Genomic DNA, 27,978 nt, shown 5'->3' with positions numbered 1-27,978 from the left:
TTGACCCTTATGCAATAGGGCAGGTGGGGACGTGACCATATGCTTCAGAGATTAGGGCAATGCCAGGCTCAGCCCCAAGCCCCTCCTCGGATGGCCACCTTTTCCCTGAATAAGCAACCTTGGCAGGATCAAATCCCGTCACTGGAATTATTTATTATGATTTCTTAAAGATTCCTACTAAATCGAGGATTTAGGGGGTTCCCTGCTTTGGCAGCTGCAGTACCAGCGCAGTCGTCGCTAGAGGGTGATGTTTCGCAACTTCTCCTGATCCCGCGCGTCCGATCGCCAAAGGAAAGAGGGCGCTGTCAGGAAGGGCGCTTGTTGATTGGTCAAGCACTTTATGAATGGTGAAAAGGAGGAAACGAAGGGGATCGCTGTACGCTACGTTGCACTGTTTTGATCTACAGACGTGCAGGTCTGCAACACGTGCAGAGAGTCGGCGAACAAAACACAGGATCAAATTTCAGGGCGCCACCGGCGAAGTCCGTCCTCCATTCTTTTCTTCGGTTACAACCTCCCTGATTTCAGAATGGGGGGAGGGTCACATTTATAAGCCCCCCAATTGATCAACAAGGGCATCAGGCCCCCTACCAAATTCAACCCAGAGGGGAGGGGAGGCCAGGAAGCAAGCCGCCCCCTCCCCTCAGCTGGAAGAGGCCCTTAAAATGGGGAGGGGTCAGAGCCACAGACTTTAAGCCCCCTAAGCTGAAGCTGTTGAGTCTGAAGCTCAACATCCAAAATACGAAGATCATGGCCACTGGTCCCATCACCTCCGGGCGGATAGAAGGGGGAGAAATGGAGGCAGTGAGAGATTTTACTTTCTTGGGCTCCATGATCACTGCAGATGGTGACAGCAGCCACGAAATTAAAAGACGCCTGCTTCTTGAGAGAAAAGTGATGGCAAACCTAGACAGCATCTTAAAAAGCAGAGACATCACCTTGCTGACAAAGGTCCGTATAGTTAAAGCTATGGTTTCCCCAGTAGTGATGTATGGAAGTGAGAGCTGGACCATAAAGAAGGCTGATCGCCGAAGAATGGATGCTTTTGAATTCTGGTGCTGGAGGAGACTCTGGAGAGTCCCATGGACTGCAAGAAAGATCAAACCTCGCCATTCTGAAGGAAATCAGCCCTGAGTGCTCACTGGAAGGACAGATCCTGAAGCTGAGGCTCCAAGACTTTGGCCACCTCAGGAGAAGAGAAGACTCCCTGGAAAAGACCCTGATGTTGGGAAAGATGGAGGGCACAAGGAGAAGGGGACGACAGAGGATGAGTTTGACCCAACTGCGGGAGGCAGTGGAAGACAGGAGGGCCTGGCGTGCTCTGGTCCAGGGGGTCACGAAGAGTCAGACACAACTAAACAGCTAAACAACAAGAAAAAAATATGACAAAAAGGGGGGGGAATGTACCAAGTCTAAGTCCAAGTCTAATTTAAAGGGTTCCTCACATAAAATACATTATCAAAAGACTACACAATGAATTAGATGTTGCAACGGAACTGACCTGCCACAAAGAGAATACAAAAGAAAGATTGTGAATACCACCAATTAAGCCATGTTTCACTGGGACCTGCCACTCCTATTTGACATATAAACATAATCTGAATTTCTTGTAATCATTTACAGGGCTTCAGAGACTGGTTTGTAACCTTCAGCCAAGTATTCTGGGGCGTGTATTTTATTTTTTTACTGCTTTTGTTCCTGTCAGATTGTATTTTTTCCTATGAAATTCACATCATAATACAGCTATTGTGTTGGAAACAATGGTCAACTTAACAGGTAGAGTGATCTTGAGTAAAAAAACAGAGGCGGCTTTGATCATAAGATTATTCCATTGTGGTTTTTTCACTCAATCAGTCCCGGAGTGGACTAACTGAAACCAGTGGCATTTAAGTCCAGTCATGTCCATTCCTTTCAGTCAGTCTGGTTCTGAGTGGGTCTGAAGTTGAATGCAACACCCAATTAACAAAACAGTATTTCCCCTGGTTCCATTTTGGAATGCCGCGAGAGTGATCTACTTCTGTGTCAACACTCCCCCCACACGCAAAGAAAAACCCAAAACCTGGAGGACCATCCGGTTGCACTTTTCCTTCACCTGCTTGCAGATAAACCATCCACGCCAGGCATAAGCAAACTCTGGCCCTCCAGATGTTTGAGACTACAATTCCCATAATCCCAAGCTAACAGGACCAGTGGTCAGGGATGATGGGAATTGTAGTCCCAAACATCTGGAGGGCCGGAGTTTGCCTATGCCTGATCCAATAATTATAAATGCAATAATTAGTGAAATAAATAAAATAAATAAGAATAAGAATAATAAATTTTATTTATACCCTGCCCTCCCCAGCCAAGGCCAGGCTCAGGGCACCTAACAACCAATAATAAAAACGAATTGAATGAATACAACTTAAAAACAAGATTAAAATACAACATTAAAACAATTAAAATGCAGCCTCATCACAGGAGGAGAAAGGAAAAAGAAAGAGGGGGAGGAAATCTATTTATATATTTATATATGCAATAATCGATCAATCAAATCCATACATGCAATAAAATGAAATAAAATAAAATAAAATCAATCAATCAATAAATGGAATGCTAAAACAAATTTCCGACAGCACGTGCCAACGAACCCGGAAGCGGCTCAACTGCCAACTCCCATCTCCCCATCCCATTGTCCCTGCCCGAAGGGGCTGATGGGAGATGTAGTTTTAGCCGCTCCCTTTTGGTCCACCGCCCGCGTGCGCATGCGCGAGGAGGCGGGGCGAGCTGACGTCACTCCCCACGCGGTATTTCTTTCCCCCGGCGGACTCCAATGCAGGCGCAGAGGACACTCTCGGCATGGAGCGGGCGCTGCTCTTCTCGCTGCTCCTAACAGCCGCCGCTATAGACGCAGGTGAGCACATCCCGCGCATGCGCGAGGAGCCCCTTTCTGGGCTGGAATGCCGGCACACGCGGGAAGGGGGGGGCTCCACTCAGGTCCCGCCCACCTCCACCGCCGGCGCCGATTGGCCAGGCGCTGCTCTACTCTAGGAAAGGCGCCGATTGGCCGCTCGCTTGAGCCCGCCCCTCCCCCTGTGACCCCGCCCTTTTATTGGTTGCGGGGTAGTGGGCGGGGCCTCTTTGGGGTTGTCATGGAGACGGGGCCTGTACTTTCAGGCTGAGGAGAGAAATAAACAAGAATAAAGCGTGTTTGTTATTAGTACATAGGAATTATAATGCTAGAATTTGGGGTCACGTGTTATGTGTTTATACCCCACCCTCCCTCCATGGGTGGGGTAACTTTTCCTGCTTTTTCCCCATTTTTGTTTCCCCCCTCACAGCAACCCTGTGAGGTGGGCCACATATTATTATTATTATTAATTATTTATTATTATTATTATTATTTATTTTATTGTTGTTAGCCGCCCTGAGACCGGCTTCGGCTGGGGAGGGCAGGATATAAATAAAATTTTATTATTATTATTATTATTATTATAAAGCTAGTAAAGCCCAAATCTGATGGCAGAAAGTGAAGAGGAATTAAAGAACCTTTTAATGAGGGTGAAAGAGGAGAGCGCAAAATATGGTCTGAAGCTCAACATCAAAAAAACGAAGATCATGGCCACTGGGCCCATCACCTCCTGGCAAATAGAAGGGGAAGAAATGGAGGCAGTGAGAGATTTTACTTTCTTGGGCTCCATGATCACTGCAGATGGTGACAGCAGTCACGAAATTAAAAGACGCCTGCTTCTTGGGAGAAAAGCAATGACAAAACTAGACAGCATCTTAAAAAGCAACGATCACCTTGCCAACAAAGGTCCGTATAGTTAAAGCCATGGTTTTCCCAGTAGTGATGTATGGAAGTGAGAGCTGGACCATAAAGAAGGCTGATCGCCGAAGAATTGATGCTTTTGAATTCTGGTGCTGGAGGAGACTCTTGAGAGTCCCATGGACTGCAAGAAGACCAAACCTCTCCATTCTGAAGGAAATCAGCCCTGAGTGCTCACTGGAAGGACAGATCCTGAAGCTGAGGCTCCAATACTTTGGCCACCTCATGAGAAGAGAAGACTCCCTGGAAAAGACCCTGATGTTGGGAAAGATAGAGGGCGCAAGGAGAAGGGGACGACAGAGAATGAGATGGTTGGATGGTGTTCTTGAAGCTACCGGCATGAGTTTGATCAAACTGCGGGAGGCAGTGGAGGACAGAAGTGCCTGGCGTGCTCTGGTCCATGGGGTCACGAAGAGTCGGACACGACTAAACGACTAAACAAAGCCCAAATGGGCCCCAGTCAGCTTCATGGATGAATGGAGGACAGAACTCCCACCTTCAGGGGCCTAGCCAACTTAGGAGAACTTAATGGTCACACGCCGATCTTTTCCATTAATTTCAGCGAGAGTAGGACTGAAGCTAGGTGCATCTCTAAAGCATTAACCATTAAGCTATACAGTGGTACCTCGGGTTAGGGCAGATTTGAGGGTATACCATACACAGCACGGGTCTGCCCCTGTGGCTCGTTGGAAGTTGAAACTGCTTCACATGTACTATTACGTTGTCGTCTTTATGAGGATATACGTTTGACTTTTATTACACCTGTTTTGCAAAAGCCCAGGAAAGAATCGGAACACCATAGTTTAAAACTACTGCTAGAGGACAAGAATCCCAAGACTACATTAAATGTAGCCAAATTCTGTGCGTCTGCAATTAATCGCAGGAAGCAAGTGGTATCCCATAATGACCAAACCCCCAAATGTTAATTACAGGGGGCACGCTAATAATTAACTTTAATTTTTTAGATTTAAATCCTTGTTATATTCATATTGTCCTCTGTACTTCTGATATATTTTTTTTATGATCTGTGATATTGTGTGTGTTGACGCTGGTCTGTGACCGTATTAATAAATTCATCCATTCATACCTCGGGTTACATACACATCAGGTTACAGACTCGGCTAACCCAGAAATAGTGCTTCAGGTTAAGAACTTTGCTTCAGAATAAGAACAGAAATCGGGCTCCGGCGGCGCGGCAGCAGCAGGAGGCCCCATTAGCTAAAGTGGTGCTTCAGGTTAAGAACAGACTCAGGTTAAGAATGGACCTCCGGAACAAATTAAGTACTTAACCCGAGGTACCACTGTACAGGCAGTAATTGGGCACATATGCATCGTACACCTTATAGCACATGGCTTCCCCCCCCTCCAAAAAAAAAAATTACCCTGGGAACTGTAGTTCACCTTTGTTGAGGTACTGGGAATTGTACGGAAATGACTGGTAGAATCCGTGACCAGGGAGAAGAGTCGGTGGAGGAAGATTGGAAGAAATTCAAAGATTATCTACAGAAACACTGTAAAATTAAAGAATGCTAGAGTGATGTTGGATTGAAAATAAGTGGTTTCCAGCTATACAGGATAAAGTTATAGATAGATTAAGATTAAAGATTAGGATTAAAGAAGTTTAAGGAAATGGAAATGTGGTACTTAAGAGGTAAAATTTTAATGCTATATTACATTAAGATTAAAGATTAGGATTAAAGAAGTCTAAGGAAATGGAAATTTGGTACTTAAGAGGTAAAATTTTAATGTTATATTACATTAAGATTAAAGATTGGGATTAAAAAAGTGGAAAAGAAATTGCTGGACAAACAATTTGGACTGGAATACAAAAGAGGGAGGTATGAGGAAGTCCAGAAAATAAGTAAATTCAAAAATGGAAATGAAAAAGTGATATTGTTTTTAATTGCTCTGTTTCTTTCTTTGCTTTTTGTTTTTTTGTGTTTTTCTTCTTTTTTGGATTATGTATTGTGTATTTGTGTATTTTCTTTTTCTATGTTTTTCTGTCTAACTTTTTATTGAAACCTTAATAAAAAGCATTTATATATATTAAAAAAAAAGAGGTACTGGGAATTGTAGTTCACCCGTTTCGGAGGTGCTATAGATCCTGGGAGTCTTTGGGTTGAAGCTGCGTGCTTCAAATGCTGTCTGAGGAAACTTGCAGCCAGGCTTTTGAATTTGTTGTTGAGTCGTTTAGTCGTGTCCGCCTCTTCGTGACCCCCTGGACCAGAGCACGCCAGGCACTCCTATCTTCCACTGCCTCCCGCAGTTTGGTCAAACTCATGCTGGTAGCTTCGAGAACACTGTCCCACCATCTCATCCTCTGTCTTCCCCTTCTCCTTGCGCCCTCCATCTTTCCCACCATCAGGGTCTTTTCCAGGGAGTCTTCTCTTCTCAGGAGGTGGCCAAAGTCTTGGAGCCTCAGCTTCAGGATCTGTCCTTCCAGTGAGCACTCAGGGCTGATTTCCTTCAGAATGGATAATCGGTTTGATCTTCTTGCAGTCCATGGGACTCTCAAGAGTCTCCTCCAGCACCAGAATTCAAAAGCATCAATTCTTTGGCTATCAGCTCTCACTTCCATACATCACTACTGGGAAAACCATAGCTTTAACTATATGGACCTTTGTTGGCAAGGTGATGTCTCTGCTTTTTAGGATGCTGTCCAGGTTTGTCATAGCTTTTCTCCCAAGTAGCAGGCGTCTTTTAATTTCGTGACTGCTGTCTCCATCTGCAGTGATCATGGAGCCCAAGAAAGTAAAATCTCTCACTGCCTCCATTTCTTCCCCTTCTATTTGCCAGGAGGTGATGGGACCAGTGGCCATGATCTTAGGGTTTATTTTATGTTGAGCTTCAGACCATATTATCCTTCGTGGTGAAGGGGCTTGAATAACTCAGCGAAGCTATGAGCTATGCCGTGCAGGGCCACCCAAGATGGACAGGTCATAGTGGAGAGTTTTGACCAAACATGATCCACCTGGAGAAGGAACCGGCAAGCCACTCCAGTATCCCTGCCAAGAAAACTCCATGGACAAAGACAACAGGCACACGCTGATATTTTCCATTAATTTCAGCGAGAGTAGGACTGAAGCTAGATGCATCCCTGAAGTGTTAACCGTTAAGCTATACAGGCAGTAATTGGGCACATCCACATCGTACATCTTATAGCACATGGCTTCCCCCCAAAAAAATATTTTTTACCCTGGGAACTGTAGTTCACCTTTGTCGAGGTACTGGGAATTGTAGTTCACCCGTTTCGGAGGTGCTATAGATCCTGGGAGTCTTTGGGTTGAAGCTGCGTGCTTCAATTGCTGTCTGAGGAAACTTGCAGCCAGGCTTTTGAATTTAATGAATGCAATTATCCCTCGGGGAGAGGTCAAGGCCGAATAAACGATTCTTCTCCCCGCTCTTTGGCACGACTGATTAGGCTTAGCAAGAGCGACTTGGCTCAAGGTCACTCAGCAAGTTTCATGGCCAAGTGCTGATTTTTTTAAAAAAATGTATTTGTATTAAAGATTTTCTTGATTTGCAAAGGTATGTGCAATGTCTCTCTCGTATTTTTCCCCCCACGTAACACATTTTTTTTAACAAATCGGCTTCATTTGTTGAGACGTTAGGAAGAATAGGGGGAAAGAGGTGGAGGCAGGGAGCCAAGTGTAGATTTGAACCCAGGTCTTATGTCTCCTTAGGCTAGGTCCTATGTTACACCTGCTCAGAGCAGGTCCATTTTAACTGAAATTGTAATAATTGGAAAGGACCCCAAGGGACATCTAGTCCAACCCCCTGCAATGCAGGAATCTACTCTGACTGGGAATTACTGAGTACAACCCACCCGACAACACCCATCCCAACCCTCGGTGTATTCATACGTACATAAGGGTGGGTCATTGCTTGCTTTAGGTCTCCTGACCCTTCCCTGTTCATTGGCATCATTTACTGATATTTCTTTTCCTGCCAAAAAAAGTTACTTGGCACTTAAACCACAACCTTGCTGTTTCTTCATTCCTGTGATATTTCAGAGCTTATTTTTATTACTGCGCAGCTCAAGCCCTCTATTCAAACCCAGTTCCAATAAAAATCCTACCTCGGGATACTGAATATATAACCTTTATTATGCTCAACCGAAAAACACCCCCGCTGCTCCTATTATGAATGAATGTGCAGCCAAAGTCCTCTGTTAAAATCCTGTTCCGATAAGGAAATTCCAACAAGGGGCGTTGGGAAAAATAATCCTAATTGTACCTAGGGGGAAAAAAAACACCCCCACCCCACTGTGGTTGAAACTTTTGTCCAGTTCTAATAAAGTGTGATGTTTTTTCTTTGCCCATAAAAATAAGCTGGGTTTAGGAGTTCCAGAGAGTGGCAACACGAGAACAGTTCTACAAGTTCCCTATATGTTAGCCAACTGTCTTTCATATTATTTCTATGCATGGTTGATGACTCTATAGGCGATAGTCACCAGGGAGCTTTGGCTGTTACTATTGTTTTATTTCTTTCCCAAACTTCAAATAGGGCCTTTCTCACCAAATGATTAGTAAAGCCTCTTATGTGCTTTTAATTTATCATGACCAAGGGCTTTTTCAGTGGTGGCTCCCCATTTGTAGAACGCTCTTCCCAGGGAGGCTCCCCTAATGCCATCATTACATAACTTTAGGTTTCAAGCCAAAACATTTCTTTTTTTGCCAGGCCTTTGGCTCTTAATTATCTGTCGTCTCGATTGGGTGAAATATTGCCATTCTTTACCTTTTTAATTTTTCTTTGTGTGGGTGTTTCCCCCACTTTTATGCCAGCTTCAAGATACGTTCATTTATATGTCATAAGGTAAAGGGACCCCTGACCATTAGGTCCGGTTGTGTCCGACTCTGGGGTTGCGGCGCTTCTTGGTAGTGGCGCCCGCCCTGTGGAACACCCTCCCATCAGATGTCAAAGAGATAAATAATTACCTGACATTCAGAAGACATCTTAAGGCAGCCCTGTTGAGGGAAGTTTTTAATATGTAACACTGTACTGCTTTTAACACTGATTGGGAGTCGCCCAGAGTGGCTGGGGAAACTCAGCCAGATGGGCGGGGTATAAATAAAATTATTATTATTATTATTATTATTATTATTATTATTATTATTATTTCACTTTACTGGCCGAGGGAGCCAGCGTACAGCTTCCGGGTCAAGTGGCCAGCAGGACTAAGCAGCTTCTGGCGAACCAGAGCAGCACACGGAAACACTGTTTACCTTCCCGCCAGAGCGGTACCTATTTATCTGCTTGCAGTTTGACGTGCTTTCGAACTGCTAGGTGGGCAGGAGCAGGGACCAAGCAACGGGAGCTCACCCTGTCGTGGGGATTCGAACCGCTGGCCTTCTGATCAGCAAGTCCTAGGCTCTGTGGTTTAACCCACAGCGCCACCCACGTCCCTTTTTATATGTCATAAGTCGCCTCAAATTACTTTAGTGTGACCAATTTATTTATTCATTTAATTCACAAAAACTTGCACACCACTTGATAGGTTTTTATTTTAAGGATTGCAAAAAAGGTAAGATCGGGAAGGATTTACAATAGATTAAAACATAACAAGAAGTTTAAAATGCTGAAGCACATTGAAATGCACACCAGCTTTTCTAAGTGGCTGAACTAAACAAGGACGTTCTTAGCAGGCGCTGAGAAAAATACACTGATCTCAAGCAGGATTTTGAGTGTTTGTAAATCCTGCCTAAGGGACGTGGGTGGCGCTGTGGGTTAAACCATAGAGCCTAGGACTTGCTGATCAGAAGGTTGGCAGTTCGAATCCCCACGACGGGGTGAGTTCCCGTTGCTCGGTCCCTGCTCCTGCCAACCTAGCAGTTCGAAAGCACGTCAAAATGCAAGTAATATACAGTGGTGCCTCGCAAGACGAAATTAATCCGTTCCGCGAGTCTCTTCGTCTTGCGGTTTTTTCGTCTTGCGAAGCACGGCTATTAGCGGCTTAGCGGCTTTAAGAAAAAGGAAACGAACTCGCAAGAACTCGCAAGACGTTTCGTCTTGTGAAGCAAGCCCATAGGGAAATTCGTCTTGCGGAACGACTCAAAAAACGGAAAACTCTTTCGTCTTGCGCGTTTTTCGTCTTGCGAGGCATTCGTCTTGTGAGGTACCACTGTAAATAGGTACCACTCCGGTGGGAAGGTAAACGGCGTTTCTGTTCGCTGCTCTGGTTCGCCAGAAGTGGCTTAGTCATTGTGGCCACATGACCCGGAAGTTGCACGCCGGCTCCCTTGGCCAATAAAGCAAGATGAGCGCCGCAACCCCAGAGTCGGCCACAACTGGACCTTATAGACCTTTACCTTTTTAAATCCTGCCTCTTTCATAGCTGAGCTGCTGGAGTTGCTCCGATGCTCTTGACCATCCTTTTGGGTCTCCCAAATGACTCTCTTGTGTGTTTGTTTGTGTGTCTTTCCCTTCACAATTCAGAACGTTTCCTTTGCACCCTCGGGAGTTTCCAGTGCGAGGACGGCGGGCAGGTTCCACTGTGCCAGCGGTGCGACGAGAAGCGGGACTGCGGCGACGGCAGCGACGAGAGAGGCTGTCGAGCCGCCAACGTCTCGTGCGGACCCCGCGGGAGGCGATGCGGCAGCGACGGCCCTTGCCTGCCCTTGGAGAGGATCTGTGATGGCCACGGCGATTGCCCGGACAATTCCGACGAGTCCTTAGACGCCTGCGGGCATCGGGTCGACACGACTTCGCCAGCCTGCCCGAAGGACGAGTTTCAATGCGAACCAGGGGCAGAGTGCTTCCCCCTGGCGTTTGTGTGCGACGGCCATTCTGATTGTCCGGACGAGAGGGATGAACGAGGCTGCCTTCTGGACTTCCCAACGGTTTCGGTAACGCCACCAGCCACCCAGACAGGTAAGCTGTGCAGTAATCTGCTTTAGGGGGCAAACAGGTATCCTGGCAACCATCTCTGCCGTAACCCCCTCCTTTAGCTGACTCAGAATGCCTTTGCTTCCTCCCCTTTGTCTCTGCTTGCTTCACGTTAAAAGGGTTTTTTTAAATATAAAGTTGTCCTTGACTCCCCCAGCACCACCCCAAATTATTTGGAATGTAGGGAAAATATCGCTGTACAGTGGTACCTTGGTTCTCGAACTTAATCCGTTCCGGGAGTCTGTTCAACTCCCGAAACTGTTCAAAAACCAAGGCATGGCTTCTGATTGGCTGCAGGAGCTTCCTGCGCTTAATCGGAAGCCGTGTCGGCTTCCGAAAAATATTAGTATTGGCACCATAAAAGTGTCCTAAATAAGAAGCACCATTGTGTTGTGGAGTCATCTTATTAAATACAAAGTTTGGTGAGGGAAATGCATTCTGCACATGGCCATGCACTGAATTTCTGAGGCTCACAGTTCCTAATGATTATTATCACTATGCATCATCAGCTTCTTTTTGACCCCCAGGGCTTTTATTCCCCACCTGCACAGAAATTTATTTATCTGTGTTATTTATTTCACGAAATCTGTACGCTGCTTGATTGTTAGAGAAAACATAAACCTCAAAGCGGTTTGCAGAGAAATAGAACTGTAAAACCAAGGAAAAGGTGCAATGCATTAAAACATAAAAAGGGACCCCTGAGCATTAGGTCCAGTCGTGGCCGACTCTGGGATTGCAACGCTCATCTCGCTTTACTGGCCGAGGGAGCTGGCGTACAGCTTCCGGGTCATGTGGCCAGCAGGACTAAGCCGCTTCTGGCGAACCAGAGCAGCGCACGGAAACGCCGTTTACCTTCCCGCCGGAGCGGTACTTATTTATCTACTTGCACTTGGACATGCTTTCAAACTGCTAGGTTGGCAGGAGCAGGGACCGAGCAACGGGAGCTCACCCCGTTGCGGGGATTCGAACAGCCGACCTTCTGATCGGCAAGTCCTAGGCTCTGTGGTTTAACCCACCGCGCCACCCGCGTCCCATTAAAACAGTTAAAATATGAAAACGGATTTCAATACAAAACCAGCTTTTTTCAAAGCTTGAAATGGAGTTTCCTGGAAGAAGCTGTGGCTGGCCGGCACCCTGAACCTGAATCGCTCCACGCTGCAAAATGCTCTCGCAGACCCTGCTTAGCCTTGTTTTACAGTTGGGCGCTATAAAACTGCAGCTTTTGTAGGGTGCTGTTATGCCGGTATTGCTGTTGCTGCTGTCGCTGCCAAGTTTTGATGAGACCTTTTATTGTCTGCGGTGCTTCTGTGTTGCCCGGGAGCCCTTTCCATTTATGCCTTGCCTCTGCCAAAAGGGAAAGACCGCCGCACCTTCTTTCCTGGCACAATTCTCCCTGGAGTTTCAAGGAAAGGGGTGTGGGCAGCGCTGTCTTTAGCATACGTGCCGCCGGGGTGCAAAGATCCACCCAGCGCCCCCAAATTTAGCTTAGCTCCCAAATTAACTTTTATTATGTCCACTGGTCCCATCACCTCCTGGCAAATAGAAGGGGAAGAAATGGAGGCAGTGAGAGATTTTACTAACTTGGGCTCCATGATCACTGCAGATGGTGAGAGCAGCCACGAAATTAAAAGACGCTTGCTCCTTGGGAGAAAAGCAGTGACAAACCTGAGCAGCATCTTAAAAAGCAGAGACGTCACCTTGCCAACAAAGATCCGTATAGTTAAAGCTATGGTTTTCCCAGTAGTGATGTATGGAAGTGAGAGCTGGACCATAAAGAAGGCTGATCGCCAAAGAATGGATGCTTTCGAATTCTGGTGCTGGAGGAGACTCTTGAGAGTCCCATGGACTGCAAGAAGATCAAACCTCTCCATTCTGAAGGGAATCAGCCCTGAGTGCTCACTGGAAGGACAGATCCTGAAGCTGAGGCTCCAATACTTTGGCCACCTCATGAGAAGAGAAGACTCCCTGGAAAAGACCCTGATGTTGGGAAAGATGGAGGGCTCGAGGAGAAGGGGACGACAGAGGACGAGATGGTGGGACAGTGTTCTCGAAGCTACCAGCATGAGTTTGACCAAACTGCGGGAGGCAGTGGAAGACAGGAGTGCCTGGTGTGCTCTGGTCCAGGGGGTCACGAAGAGGCGGACACGACTAAATGACAACAACAATAATGCTTATGTCAGACACCATGCTTACGCCTTATTGTTAACAAAAGAAGGGAATAAGAAGAAACAAACTTTTTTATTTGCTCATATATTTACAATACACTTATACTTAAGTATATTGGGCAGATTTGAGGGTAAACCTTACACAGCACGGGTTTGCCCCTGTGGCTCTTTGGAAGTTGAAACTGCTTCACATGTATTATTACGTTGCCGTCTTTATGAGGATATACGTTTGACTTTTATTACACCTGTCTTGCAAAAGTCCAGGAAAGAATAGTTTAAAACTACTGCTAGAGGACAAGAATCCCAAGACTACATTAAATGTAGCCAAATTCTGTGCGTCTGCAATTAATCGCAGGAAGCAAGTGGTATCCCATAATGACCAAACCCCCAAATGTTAATTACAGGGGGCACGCTAACAATTAATTTTAATTTTAATATTTAAATCCTTGTTACACTCATATTGACTTCTGTATTTCTGATATTTTTTTTATGATCTGTGATATTGTGTGTGTTGACGCTGGTCTGTGACCGTATTAATAAATTCATTCATTCATACTTAAGTATACAACACCACCACAGTTAAACTTATAAGTATTGTTTAGGCACCTACTTAGGAGAAACATCAGTCGTGTCAAAGGGGCCACTGACCTCGCTGCCGCATAGAAGCATAGCATAGCAGTTACAATACGTAAGATAATATTTTGATGTAAGAGTTCATTTCGCGTGTACGGTGCCGTTGTGAATGACAAGCGCCGTCGTTGAGTCTGCCAAGCGCCGCCATTGTGAATGACAAGCGCCACCACTGGCGCAGCGCGTCTTTGCTAAGTGGGCACACAAAGTCGAAAGTCCTTTCGTGAAACAGTAGGTATACATTTCGGTAATACCTAGGTGTATATGTATTTTGTATTTCTAGCTTGATCAAAATTATTTATTATTTCATAACAGGTAGATAGTTAAGGAGACGCGGGTGGCGCTGTGGGTTAAACTACAGAGCCTAGGACTTGCCGATCAGAAGGTCGGTGGTTCGAATCCCCATGATGGGGTGAGCTCCCGTTGCTCGGTCCCTGCTCCTGCCAACCTAGCAGTTCGAAAGCACGTCAGAGTGCAAGTAGATAAATAGGTACCACTGTATTATAAGCTTAGAAGTTGGAGGGTCCTCTTTGGGGTCTCGAAACCCACGTTTAAACCCCGTCTTGCAACATGAGACTCAAACCTTATTTTTTAAAAATTAACCTGCATATGGTGTGTTTTTTCCCCTTCCCCTTCTTGCCTGCATTTCTAAGATGGTGTGCCTGTCCCTGGAAATGCGATGCCTGCGGATTTGGTGGTTCTCTCCATCGTCGGTGAGTCGTAATTGCAAAAGCATTCTTCCATCTGCCTGGTGTTTAATAGTGAGCCATTTCTTTTCTTTTTTTCTTTTTGTTTTTTAAATAAAGTTTTTTATTGATACAACAAGAAAAAGGAAAAAAAACACAGATGCCAAATTACACACAAGAATAACCATAGACACATAATTTTCATAGCAAACAATAAAACATCCATTGGTCTTAACACTAAAGACCCAACCTCCCGTCTATTTCATATTTCAAATTCATATTACTTATTGCCAAGACACACTTTTATCATAATAAAACTTATTAATAAATCTAATTTCTTATATCTACCTTGCAACTATTACTGAAGTTCCTCGAATGCTGCAACGGAATTTAAACTACTATATTTATTTTTCAGATATTCTTTTGAAAACCTCCCATTTTGAAACAAATTCCTGCTTTCATTTATTCTTTATTTTTTCTGATAAACCATCTAATTCGGCATATTCTGTCAGCTTTTGGATCCAATCTTTTATAGAGGGAATTTCATTACTCTTCCATTTTGCTGCGATCAAAAGCTGCCGCCGTCGCGTATAACAAGATACCCTTCCAATAGTGAGCCATTTCTTATTGAACCCTAAGCCGGTCAGATTTGGCCCACCAGGCCATTTCCCCAAAACCACGTATGCCATTCTCGAACCTGCAGGTTGCTAGCTGCTGCCAAAAACAGGATTGAACCCTGCAGCCTCACCCTTCTTTCAACTTCCACCAATCCTGATCGATATTGGGCCTGCAGAGCCAAATACCGTATTTTCCCGTGTATAAGACGCCGCCATGTATAAGACTCCCTCCTATTTTGGGGGGACTCCAAATTAAGAAAACACCCCTCAGCACTCCCCGTGTATAAAACGAGCCCCAATTTTAAACCTAACTTTTTGGTTAAAAAAACCTAGTCCTATACACGGAAAAATACGGTAGGTTTCCCAGCCCTGCTCTGTGCCAAAGGTGGCTAACCTTTTTTTGCTTGGCGGGTCTGGTGTCATCTCCATCATTTTATTTTATTTATTTATTATTATTTTAATTATAATTTTTATTAGTATTTTCCATGCAACAACAACAACACGAAAAATAACAATACACAAAACACAAAAACCGACATTAAAAAAACCAAAACAAATCCATATCTTACAAGTTAATACTATAAACACTAAAAAAAAACATTGACTTCCACAAATCCCACAGCACCTCCTTTACCTCTCATTGTGTCTTCCTGTTTTCCTGATCATCTCTATCCTAGCATCCAGATATAAATCCCTTTTTCTTATCCTTTCACTTCACAAGGTTATTCCAGACTCAGCCAGATTTCTGTCCTCGAACCTTGGCTTTTAAAGTATTCATTTAGACACTCCCATTCCTTTTTTCACTTCACTTTTTGGTTTTTGTCTTATTATGTCTGTCAATTTGGCTAATTCTAAATATGCTGTCATCTCCATCTTTGACTAATCCTCTTGGGGCCAAATCGCTGGCACCCTGCATATGCAGATACTCGTTTGCACACGTACCGGATGCACACCCACAGAGCGGAAACCGTTAGTCCTGTTTCAGGCAGGGAGAACAGCCATTTGAATATTTTATTCGCAATGATCTTTCCTGCACAGGAAACCATACCTTGGCCATGGTGATGCAGCTGCCTTTCTGGGGGCTGGGGGAGCTGTTAAAGGGAGTGGGGTACACCTGGTTCCTTTGCCCCATCCTGACTGATGCTGTGCATATCCACACGCAGAAAACTGGGGTGGGGTGGGGGACAGGTGGTCCACCAGGGAAAGCTATTGTTGGCCACTGCTGCAGTTGCACCTGGCGTTGAAGCTCCCAGTACGTTTCCGAGCACAATTCAAAGTGTTGGTGCTGACCTTTAAAGCCCTAAACAGCCTCGGCCCAGTATACCTGAAGGAGCGTCTCCACCCCCATCATTCAGCCCGGACACTGAGGTCCAGCGCCGAGGGTCTTCTGGCGGTTCCCTCGCTGTCAGAAGCCAAGTTACAGGGAACCAGGCAGAGGGCCTTCTCGGTAGTGGCACCCGCCCTGTGGAATGCCCTTCCACCAGATGTCAAAGAGAAAAACAACTACCAGATTTTTAGAAGACGTCTGAAGGCAGCCCTGTTTAGGGAAGCTTTTAATGTTCAGTAGGTTATTGTATTTTAATATTCCGTTGGAAGCCGCCCAGAGTGGCTGGAGAAACCCGGCCAGATGGGCGGGGTATAAATTATAAATTATTATTATCCCCCTCTCTCCTTCATTCCGTAGCGTTCCTGGCTGTCGTGGTGGCTGCTGTTTTTGCCTCCGCCTGGAGCCGTGCGAAAGCGAGACATCTGGCAAGCTTCAAGTGGGATCACGGTTCAGAGCAGCTGATCACAAAACAGCAGCCTTGAGAGACTCCTTCCTTCGAGGTACACCTGAGTTACGCATTTGACTCATTTTCCCCCTCTCTCTTCACCTGCAGGCCAGTGCCCTTATTAAACCTGCTTCTTCCTTGAACCCTCTTCCCAGCTCAGCCAGTAGAGCATGAGACTCTTAATCTCAGGGTGGTGGGTTCGAGCCCACCTTGGGCAACAGATTTTTGCATTCCTTGTGGCGCCTTCCAACTCTTCCATCCCGCTGGCTGTCTTGGCTTCCTCTTTAGCCACGCACAACCTCTCCAGCCGGGAGAAGCTGCGCACGGCTTTGTTTTTAGCCCGAGCTTCCCCCGACCCCAGCCCCCAGAATAGGCTGCTATCCGCAAGCCTTCAGAGCCCAGCGGGAACTCCCACCGCGCTCCGAAGGCTTGCGGATAGCTGCCTGAAGCCTGGAGAGCGAGAGGGGTTGGTGCGCACCAGACTTCAGCGAAAGTCTGTATTCGCTCCATAGGACGCACACACATTTCCCCTTCATTTTGGGAGAGAAAAAAGTGCGTCCTATAGAGCGAAAAATACGGTAGATTTTCCCTCAATTAAGAAATGATTGGTGTTTCATGGATTCCGACTCTTACCAATAATTTCATTTATGATCTCCAGAGCTGGCCTGCCTTCGGAAGCGTGGCGTCTGATTCAACACATCCTCTGAGAAGAACGGTCAGCCTGCCGGGCTCACTTGCTGCTCACCTTTCAACAGGTGCCTTCAGTCGAGAACTTCAGGCGCACATCCGAGTTAGAAGGTCAATCGCTTTCTCAAGGGAGACCTCCCTGTCGCTGGTCCTTGTCATCTCAAAACGTATTTATTTCTGCCCTCTGGCTCCTTGATCTTCCATGGCAAAGAGCTGCTGAGTTTAGCCACTGCAGCTATGAACAGAGGCTCAAAAGGGTACTGGAAAATGTGGGGCGTGCGTTAATAAAAACAGCATTATTATCCAGTAGGCTTTGGTGGAAACTGCATCAAATGCGTATTTGAATTGCCGTTTTAGGTTGTTTTTCCTCTACACTGGGCCATTTGCCGTTTGGCTAAAACCTTTCCTTACATTTTCCCCAGTACACTCGGCTTCTCTTTTCCCACCAACTGTGGCGAAAAACAGCGGAAGAAAATCGCCACGGCACATTCCTTTGCCATGCTAGTTTTGCACGCAGCAAGCATCCTTGTGTGGCAAAAACGGTTTTTTTAATCATCCCAGGCTCAAGCTGTAATTTTCGGTGCTTTGTTCAGGTCACCTTGCCTCGTGCGAACACAGTGTTTTCCCTCGCACAAATCTCCATGGCTGCATCCCTCTCTTGTGAGAATCAGGCCAAAGAGGGGGGAGCCCAGTTTGCTGTTGGGGATAAAAGTCCATAGGTTGTCCTAAAATGTCCCAAAAGGTTCTTCTAAAATGTCCTGCTGGAACAACTCCGTTGCTTAAGCGTTTGACACAGAATCAACTCTGGAAACTTGTAAAGGATTAAAAAAAAACTTTTTGGAGAAAAAATAACTTGTGAGTTTTGGCTTTTATTCTCTTATTTCTCTATCCCCACCCTGCCAATACATTTTTTGGTTTTTTTACACTTTAATGCAAGAACTAAACTACATATAACTACAGTAACTTGCCCAGAGATTTATTATTAACTTTCATATGTAGGTACATAGTACACAAGGAAAACAGTGGCTGGGGAAACTCAGCCAGATGGATGGGGTATAAATAATAAATTATTATTATTATTATTATTATTATTATTAATTTCTGGTAGTCTCTCCACAGAGATTCTTTTTTTTTCTTCCATTCATTCAGTTTATTTGTATGCTGCTTTTTCACAAATCATGCCCAAAATGGCTTAGAACAAAGAAACTACAATATTTTTTGCGTAAAACATAGCAAAACATTAACAATTTCATAACAACTTAGCAAAACAAAGATATACTACCATGTTGCTCAGCGTTTCCAATTCTACAATATCCATTTTGAGGATGTTTTGAGGATGGTTGTACTTCTAGCCAGGCTACGTGCTGGAACTGTCAGGGTAACTGGGTGTGAGGTGACAGGAAAACAGAGTTTTTAGCAGGGTGTTCTGGGCAGAAGAAGGAAGAAGAGAGACTGGGATCCATCCACAGAGATTCTTGTGTTGAAGGTTATCTTCCGTCTCATTTATATATATATATATTTTTAAATGATATTTATTAAGGTTTCCAATAAAAAGAACACATCTATAAAAAAAATTAAAAAATTAAAAAATAAAAAAGAGATACACAATTCAAAAGTACACAATACATAATCCAGCAAAAAACAAAAAACAAAGAAGAAAACAGTTAAAAACAATACCACCTTTTCATCTCCATTTTTAAATTTACTTATTTTCTGGACCTCCTCATACCTCCCTCTTTTGTATTCCAGTTCAAATTGTTTGTCCAGCAATTTCTTTCCCTCTTTTTTAATCCCAATCTTTAATCTTAATATAATATAACATTAAATTTTACCTCTTAAAAACCAAATTTCCATTTCGTCTCATTTATAAAGGAAATGAAAGGAAACCAAGTCTCAAAAAAGTGTCCCTCCCTGATGTTCCTTTAATCACCCTTCTGTGGCAAGTAAGGCATTCTGGGAGAGTGCCACATTCCAAATATTATTTAACCAGATTTCAGTGAGGATTTCCAGTATCGGGCTATTGTTAATTGGGCTGATGGTTACAAAAACTAAACTAAATCTCTGCAATGTAAAGTTGTTGTTTAAATGTGGCTCTGATGATAATAAGGTGAGGACCGAATTGCGTGGGGGGGGAGGGATTGCTGCGTTAATTTTGGAAATAATGCGAAACACCTTTCCCCTCAGCGTGCAATTCTTCTCTTATTTCTACGATGAGGGGAGGAGTATTGCTTGGAAAGAGGGAGCAGACTGAGACAGATGAGGGATGAATTGTTGCTACAGTGCAACAGGAACCCCTCGACCGGCCTCTAAGCTTCATCTCATACATGATGATATAATTTACATATCAAAATATTCATTTAGACATTAATCAATGACTTCCCTGTGAGTGCCTGGAGGCGGTTGGAGGATGGATGGCGGCTAACAGATTGAGGTTGAATCCTGACAAGACAGAAGTACTGTTTTGGGGGGACAGGAGGCGGGCGGGTGTGGGGGACTCCCTGGTCCTGAATGGGGTATCTGTGCCCCTGAAGGACCAGGTGCACAGCCTGGGAGTCATTTTGGACTCACAGCTGTCCATGGAGGCGCATGTATCCATGGCAGCTGTCTACCAGCTCCATCTGGTATGCAGGATGAGACCCTCCCTGCCCGCAAACTGTCTCTCCAGAGTGATGCATGCTCTGGTTATCTCCCGCTTGGACTACTGCAATGCGCTCTACATGGGGCTACCTTTGAAGGTGACCCGGAAACTGGGAGTGGCTGCCGGGACCACATAACACCAGACCTGAGAGATATGCATTGGCTCCCAGTACATTTCCGAGCACAATTCAACGTGTTGGTGCTGACCTTTAAAGCCCTAAACGGACTCTGACCTGTAGACCTGAAGGAGCGTCTCCACCCCCATCGTTCAGCCCAGACACTGAGATCCAGCGCTGAGGGCCTTCTGGCGGTTCCCTCATTGCGAGAAGTGAGGTTACAGGGAACCAGAAAGAGGGCCTTCTCGGTAGTGGTGCCCACCCTGTGGAACGCCCTCCCTTCAGATGTGAAGGAAATAAGTAGCTATCCTATCTTTAAAAGACATCTGAAGGCAGCCCTGTTCAGGGAAGTTTTTAATATTTAATGCTGTACTGTTTTTAACATTTGATTGGGAGCCGCCCAGAGTGGCTGGGGAAACTCAGCCAGATGGGCGGGGCATAAATAATAAATTATTATTATTATTATTATTATTATTATTATTATTATTATTATTAATTTATTATTATTCCCTTCTCTTTCTGTGGTTCATTTTGCATACCATAAATCCCTGCGTATTTTACATCGGGGTCTGCAAAGTTTTTGTGGCTTGGGCCAGTCCACAGTCCCACAGACGCCATGGTGGGCCGGAGCGCACACGCACACATGCGCAGACGCCATTTCCGGTGCTCCTTCCGGCATGGAGGAGGCGCGCACAGCTTCCCATTGGCTGCAGGAGCTTCCTGCATTGCAGGGGGTTGGACTGGATGACCCTTGGGTTCCCTTCCAACTCTATGGTACTGGAAGTCGCACATAACTATCGTGACTGGTTGGGCAGAACCCTGAAACCTGACAGCTGTCATACTGCTGCCCCTTCCTGGATTGATTGATTGATTGATTGATTGATGGAAGGCAGGCAGCAGAAGCCTCTGTGCTGTTGAAATACAACTCGCATGAGCTCCAGCTAGCATGGTGAATGGCCAGGGAGAAGTTGCATCTAGAGCAGCGGTTCTCAACCTGTGGGTCCCCAGATGCTGTTGGACTACAACTCCCATCATCCCTGAGCTCTGGCCTTGCTAGCTAGGGGTGAGGGGAGTTGTAGTTCAACAACATCTGGGGACCCACAGGTTGAGAAAGGCTGATCTAGAGCATGGGTAGGCAAACTAAGTCCCGGGGGCCGGATCCAGCCCAATCTCCTTCTAAATCCGGCCTGCGGACGGTCCGGGAATCAGCGTGTTTTTACGTGAGCAGAATGTGTGCTTTTATTTAAAATGCATCTTTGGGTTATTTGTGGGGCATAGGAATCCGCTCATATATTTTTTTCAAAATATAGTCCTGCCCTGCACAAGGTCTGAAGGACAGTGGACCGGCCCCCTGCAGAAAAAGTTTGCAGAGAGCAAGAGGTTCTCCACACCTGGCTTTAAAGTCCAACAGGTTGGGGGGCAGGTTTTATGTACTGGAATTTTTTAAGGATCAAAAGCACTTAAAGGATTGAGTGCCCATCGTGGGAGATGGGAGCGTCCGATAAATCAAAGGAAGACCCGGCTTCCAAAAATAGCTTCTTAACTTGAAAGGTTAACCCCATAAGCTTATTAACGTTTTAAGAAGCTTGGGCATAGCGGCTTCCAGATAGACTCAGTGTCTCCATCGCAGAAGCAGCTGGGGGGGGGGAACGCTCAGGGGGTTAAGCCAGACTGTGTACACAAAGTAGCTGATAGGAGGTGTTTGACGTGTCCCCCCACCAAGCGCTCGTTGAATGGGAGCAGGACCAGGGAGCCCCGGAACTGCTGGGGGACCTCAGTCTGTAAGCACCACTCAACAGCGATGAGGAAGCCCATAAACAGGCGATCCAGCCTTTCGGCCAACTTGAAAATCGGCGACTACCAGAAATGCTGCCTGACTCCCGAGGAGGAGGAAGTCTACATCCCCTTTGCTCAGGAGAGGCTGGTCAAGCAATGGGGGTCGATGCACAACGTAGCAGACAGGGCCCAGGAACGCCAGAGCATCCCTCCCCGCAGGAACCGCTACTTCCTGAACCTCAACGTCGGCGGGAAATGCTTCCAGATCGCGTGCAAAGTGGCCGCCAGGTACCCCGTCACCAGGATCGGCCAGCTGGCCGTCGCCACCGACCCCATGAAGAAGCTGCAGCTGTGTGATGACTACTCGGTCCCGAGGAACGAATACTTCTTCGACCGCGACCCCCTCATCTTCCACTACGTCTTCCACTTCTACCGCAGCGGCGTCATGTGGATCATGCAGGAACTCTGCCCGGCCAACTTTGTGGAGGAGATCGAGTACTGGGGAGTCCACATGAAGTACGCCCAAAGGTGTTGCCGTATCCTCTTTGAGGAGAAGCAGGACGAGATGGCTGAATACCTGAAGGTCCAACGGGAGCTGGAAGCAGAGCTGGAGCCGCTGGAGAGCGAGGTGAACTTCGAGGGCATGTTCCTGGGCACGTTCCGGAAGGCCATCTGGAACCTGGTGGAGAACCCGTTCTCCTCCATCCCGGCCAAGATCATCGCCATCATGTCCAGCGTCTGCGTGCTGGTCTCCATCGTGGGCATGACGCTCAGCACGGTGGAAGAGATGCAGCACAAGACCAGCAAAAAGTGCATGGAGCGCGTGGAGACCGTCTGCGCTATCTTCTTCACCCTGGAGTACCTGATGAGGCTCATCTCCGCCTCCTCGTGCCAGCAGTTCCTGCGGGCGGCCTTCAGCGCCATCGACCTGGTCTCCATCCTCCCTTTCTACATCCAGCTCCTCTTCGAGAACCTGGGCGAGGGAGACACGGAATACCACGAGGAGTTGCACAAGATGCGCAGCGTCGGGAAGCTGGGGAAGGTCCTCAAGCTCATCAAGCTCATGCGCATCTTCCGCATCCTCAAGCTGGCGCGCCACTCCACGGGCCTGCGGGCTTTCGGCTTCACCATCCGCCAGTGCTACCAGCAGGTCTGCTGCCTCCTCCTCTTCATCGCCATGGGCGTCTTCACCTTCTCAGCGCTGATGCACTCCGTGGAGCACGACGTCCCCGGCACCAACTTCACCAGCATCCCCAGCGCCTGGTGGTGGGCAGCGGTGAGTAGAGTGCCTCTGGTTACCTGCTCCACAGGGGGGAACCTCCATTCTTGTGGGGGGTTCCGGTTTGGCCGTTTCCCCCAAACTACGCCCCGCTGCCAATCACTAGGTGGCGTCAGCCGATGGTCACGGGGTCTAACCCTGCTGGGTGCTGCTTCAAAGGTAGCCCCACGTAGAGCGCATTGCAGTAGTCCAAGCGGGAGATAACTAGAGCATGCACCACTCTGGCAAGACAGTCCGCAGGCAGGTAGGGTCTTAGCCTGCGTACCAGCTGGAGCTGGTAGCCCTGGACAGAGAATTAACCTGCACCTCCATGGACAGCTGTGAGTCCAAAATGACTCCCAGGCTGCGCACCTGGTCCTTCAGGGGCACAGTTACCCCATTCAGGACCAGGGAGTCCCCCACATCTGCCTGCCCCCTGTCCCCCTGTCCCCCCAAAACAGTACTTCTGTCTTGTCAGGATTCAACCTCAATCTGTTAGCCGCCATCCATCCTCCAACCGCCTCCAGGCACTCACACAGGACCTTCACTGCCTTCACTGCTTCTGATTTAAAGGAGAGGCTAAAGGTCCCCACCTCCCGCCCCCCCCAGCCATCAGTCTCCTCCTCTCCAGGGTTCCCCCCCCCCCAAGCAATCGGAGACTGCCTGCGTGCCTGTCTTTGCTCCTCTCACTTCATGCCTCTGCTGGTTCTGGGACACAAAGGAGGAGGGGAGCTTGTCGCAGCAGGAGGGAGAGAGACCTGTGTCTCTTCACCAGGTTGACTCATCTCTGCTTCTTGGCCTCCCTCCTCCTCTGCTTCAGCTTCTGCCTCTGATTTTGGACTTATCTCTGTCACAGACTCTTCCAGCTCACTGAACCCTGTTGCCTCTTCAGCTTCCAAACCTCCTCACAGTCGTCTCTGACCACTCATTGCTGTCCCATCCCCAATCCCCAGGCTCTGAAACTTCTTCCCTTGCTGGATCCTCCCAGCATTCCTCTGCATCCTACCAATCCCTGACACCCTATAATAATATAATAATAATAATTTATTATTTATACCCCGCCCATCTGGCTGGGTTTCCCCAGCCACTCTGGGCGGCTTCCAAAAGAATATTAAAATACTATGTTACATCAAACATTAAAAGCTTCCCTAAACAGGGCTGCCTTCAGCACCCCTAAGCCTGTGGGTCACCTTTGACATGGGTCAATCAGGCGATGGATGAGTAGCCCTTGCCCACCCGTCTCAACCTCCCCCTGCTCCTGATTTAATCGTGTGGAATCAGACCATAAGCCCACCCAGCCTTGCCCCAGGTACGGGCAACACACGCTATGCCCCTGCCTCCTGCAGACCACAGCAATCTGCTTGGTGCTTAAGGGATGCTGAGCAAAACGGGTCTAGGGATGCAGGTGGCGCTGTGGTCTAAACCACTGAGCCTGTTGGGCTTGCCAATCGGAAGATCAGCAGTTCGAGTCCACAAACAGGGTGAGCTCCCGTTGCCCTGCTCCTGCCAACCTAGCAGTTCGAAAGCACACCAGTGCAAGTAGATAAATAGGTACCGCTGTGGCAGGAAGGTAAACGGCATTTCTGTGGGCTTTGGTTTCCGTCACGGTGTCCCGTTACGCCAGAAGCGGCTTAGTCCTGCTGGCCACATGACCAGGAAAGCTGTCTGTGGACAAACGCCGGCTCCCTCGGCCTGAAAATGATATGAGCGCTGCAACCCCAGGGGTCCTTTACCTTTACCTAGTGGTCTGGCTCTGGTCTGTGTGGGCAGAAAAAGGCTTAGCTCACTGGGTGCTTAGAGCACGAGATGGCAGGGAACAAACCAAGCTAATTTGGGTGCATTGTCTCATAGATTTGCAGGCTTGGAACGGATCCCCAAGGGTAAAGGTAAAGGGACCCCTGACCATTAGGTCCAGTCGTGACCGACTGGGGTTGCTGCGCTCATCTCACTTTACTGGTCGAGGGAGCCGGTGTACAGCTTCCGGATCATGTGGCCAGCATAACTAAGCCGCTTCTGGCGAACCAGAGCAGCGTACGGAAACGCCATTTACCTTCCCGCCAGAGCGGTACCTATTGATCTACTTGTACCAGTGTGCTTTCGAACTGCTAGGTTGGCAGGAACTGGGACTGAACAACGGGAGCTCCCCCTGTCGCAGGGATTCGAACCACCGACCTTCTGATCGGCAAGTCCTAGGCTCTGTGGTTTAACCCACAGCGCCACCCGCGTCCCCAAGGGTACCAGGAATCCGGGGACTTTCTGGCATGCTCTCGAGCCGCAAGGCAGGCGTGCATCTTCGCTGCTTGCCAATGAGGCCCAATTCTGTTTCGGTTCTGTGTCATTCTCTTCCTCCTCTCTAGGTCAGCCTCTCCACGGTGGGCTACGGGGACACCGTTCCGGACACATTTCTGGGGCGTATGGTGGCCTTTGGCTGCATCTCCTTTGGCATCATCTTGAACGGGATGCCCATCTCCATCCTCTACAACAAGTTCTCCGACTACTACGCCAAGCTGAAGTCCCACGAGAACGAGACCACCCTGTCGCTCAAGCTCTCGCGGAAGCTCAACCTCAAGGCCAGAGCCTGGAGGAAGTTCAACGAGTGCTGCTGCGCTGAGTACATCATCCCTGGCCAGCAAGCCTCACATCAGGCCCATGCCCGCCACGGGTACCATCCCGTCCATCAGGGGCACCCCGTCACCCGCCAACCTGGGCACCCTCACCCCCAAATGCCCCATTCTCCCATCCACTGCTCAGACCACCTCGCTCCCCAACCGCAGGCTCACCATGCCCACCCAGAGGCTCTCAACACCCACCTTGCGCCACTGTCGGGACGGCCCACCCCTCAGCCGTCGCCGCGGCCGCCCTCCAACGCCAGGCGAGGGAGCCAGTAGAAGAAGCAGGCGGAGAGAGGGTTTTGTGGTCTTTTTAGGAGGTTATGCTTCGTTTGCAAAGGGCCACATTTATTTATTATTATTAGAGCCAGTGTGGTGTAGTGGTTAAGAGGATGGACTCGTAATCTGGTGAACCGGGTTCGATTCCCCACTCCTCCACATGCAGCTGCTGGGTGACCTTGGGCTAGTCACACTTCTCTGAAGTCTCTCAGCCCCACACACCTCACAGAGTGTTTGTTGTGGGGGAGGAAGGGAAAGCAGAATGTTAGCCGCTTTGAGACTCCTTCGGGTAGTAATAAAGCGGGATATCAAATCCAAACGCTTCTTATTCTTCTTACATATTGAGTTTATATATTGCCCTATACCCGGAGATCTCAGAGCGGTTTACAGAATAGGTCACAAAATGCCATCAGAATAAAAACAACAACCCAATAACACAAATAATTCAAAATTATTGGGAAACGATTTATACCGAACTTTTAAAGGTAAAGGTAAAGGGACAGGGACCCCTGACCATTAGTTCCAGTCGTGACCGACTCTGGGGTTGCGGCGCTCATCTCGCTTTATTGGCCGAGGGAGCCGGCGTACAGCTTCCGGGTCATGTAGCCAGCATGACTAAGCCGCTTCTGGCGAACCAGAGCAGCACACGGAAACGCCGTTTACCTTCCCGCTGGAGTGGTACCTATTTATCTACTTGCACTTTGACATGCTTTCAAACTGCTAGGTTGGCAGGAGCAGGGACCGAGCAACGGGAGCTCACCCCGTTGTGGGGATTCGAACCGCCGACCTTCTGATCAGCAAGTCCTAGGCTCTGTGGCTTAACCCACAGTGCCACCCGCGTCGCCACGAACTTTTAAAAATTATTTTGCTAAAAACCAGAAGCATCATTGCTAGGGTTATTAACAACATAAGTTTCCAACAGAGAAATTTGTTTCTATATGCTACAGCGGCCGGCCGCGTATTATTAGTGCAAAAATGGAAAACAGATAAAGTGCCAGCGAAGGAAGACTGGCATATTAAACAGTTAGAATATGCAGAGTTGGCAGGGGTGCCCTCTAGAATAAGAAAACAAAATGATGAAAGATATGAAGAGGACTGGATGCTATTTATGGAATATATGGGAAAGTATTATAAGCAAACAATTTACCTAGCAGGATGGTAAAAATTTTCAGCAGAGTAAGAAATAAATAAAGTATATAAAAGCGGTTGCGATAGACGGGGTGAACTAAGAAAACACGAGGGAAAAATGGGTTTCAAAAGAACCATGGAAAGAGAGGACAGGAAGTCAAGCAATGTTTTCTGATTTTTTTGTTTGTTGATTCTTTGAAAGGTTTTTCTTTGTTGCATCATTTTTTTGTTTATGCTTTGTTGATGTGGAAGGTTATCAGAAAAGCAAATAAATAAGAAGTTTGAAAATAAAAATGTGCAGTGCAGATGAGGGGCTTGCTTGCTTGCCTATGGCCCTGGTTTTGCCTCTGCAATGGAATATACTCACAGAACCCGAAAATAATTCCTCCAGACTCATAAGGAGGCACCCATATGTCACGCGTGATTCCATCACAAACAGTGAGGGTAAAGTAAAGGTAACGGGACCCCTGACCATTAGGTCCAGTCTTGGCCGACTCTGGGGTTGCGGCACTCATCTCGCTTTATTGGCCGAGGGAGCCGGCGTCCAGCTTCGGGGTCATGTGGCCAGCAGGACTAAGCTGCTTCTGGCGAACTAGAGCAGCACACGGAAACGCCGTTTACCTTCCCGCCGGAGCGGGACCTATTGATCTACTTGCACTTTGACGTGCTTTCGGACTGCTAGGTTGGCAGGAGCAGGGACCGAGCAACAGGAGCTCACCCCATCGCGGGGATTCGAACCGCCGACCTTCTGATCAGCAAGTCCTAGGCTCTGTGGTTTAACCCACAGTGCCACCCGTGTCCCATCTAACACAGAGAGCAGGTCCTAATTTTGCATGTTACGTTGCCTGGGTTTAAGCCACTCTCACTTTTTAAAGTCCTTGGGGACTAGAACCTTGGATATAAAGCTGAGAGAGTATCACAACAA

The 27,978-nt window shown here is 47.3% G+C and overlaps 2 protein-coding genes across 3 annotated transcripts; both read left to right on the top strand.

The window, feature by feature from the left end:
• The first annotated feature begins 2,711 nt into the window (after positions 1 to 2,711).
• On the top strand, positions 2,712 to 18,102 carry CD320 (CD320 molecule). 2 transcript variants are annotated; one of them, XM_080989247.1, is made up of 5 exons: positions 2,712 to 2,893; positions 10,244 to 10,678; positions 14,142 to 14,201; positions 16,476 to 16,618; positions 17,222 to 18,102. In XM_080989247.1, the coding sequence occupies exons 1-4, from the start codon at positions 2,839 to 2,841 to the stop codon at positions 16,598 to 16,600; spliced, it is 675 nt and encodes a 224-aa protein (XP_080845373.1). In that variant the 5' UTR covers positions 2,712 to 2,838; the 3' UTR covers positions 16,601 to 16,618; positions 17,222 to 18,102. The 2 variants fall into 2 exon arrangements, with proteins under 2 accessions (XP_080845373.1, XP_080845374.1); XM_080989248.1 differs by lacking the exon at positions 14,142 to 14,201.
• A 3,670-nt stretch (positions 18,103 to 21,772) lies between these two features.
• On the top strand, positions 21,773 to 26,035 carry LOC308467327 (potassium voltage-gated channel subfamily V member 2-like). Its single transcript, XM_080988965.1, has 2 exons — positions 21,773 to 23,055; positions 25,395 to 26,035. The coding sequence occupies exons 1-2, from the start codon at positions 21,805 to 21,807 to the stop codon at positions 25,923 to 25,925; spliced, it is 1,782 nt and encodes a 593-aa protein (XP_080845091.1). The 5' UTR covers positions 21,773 to 21,804; the 3' UTR covers positions 25,926 to 26,035.
• Positions 26,036 to 27,978: the final 1,943 nt, after the last annotated feature.

Source organism: Podarcis pityusensis (assembly GCF_964106645.2).
Source record: "Podarcis pityusensis genome assembly, chromosome: 18".
In the NCBI taxonomy this organism is placed as follows: Eukaryota; Metazoa; Chordata; class Lepidosauria; order Squamata; family Lacertidae; genus Podarcis; species Podarcis pityusensis.
This window is presented reverse-complemented; position numbering and strand designations above follow the sequence as displayed.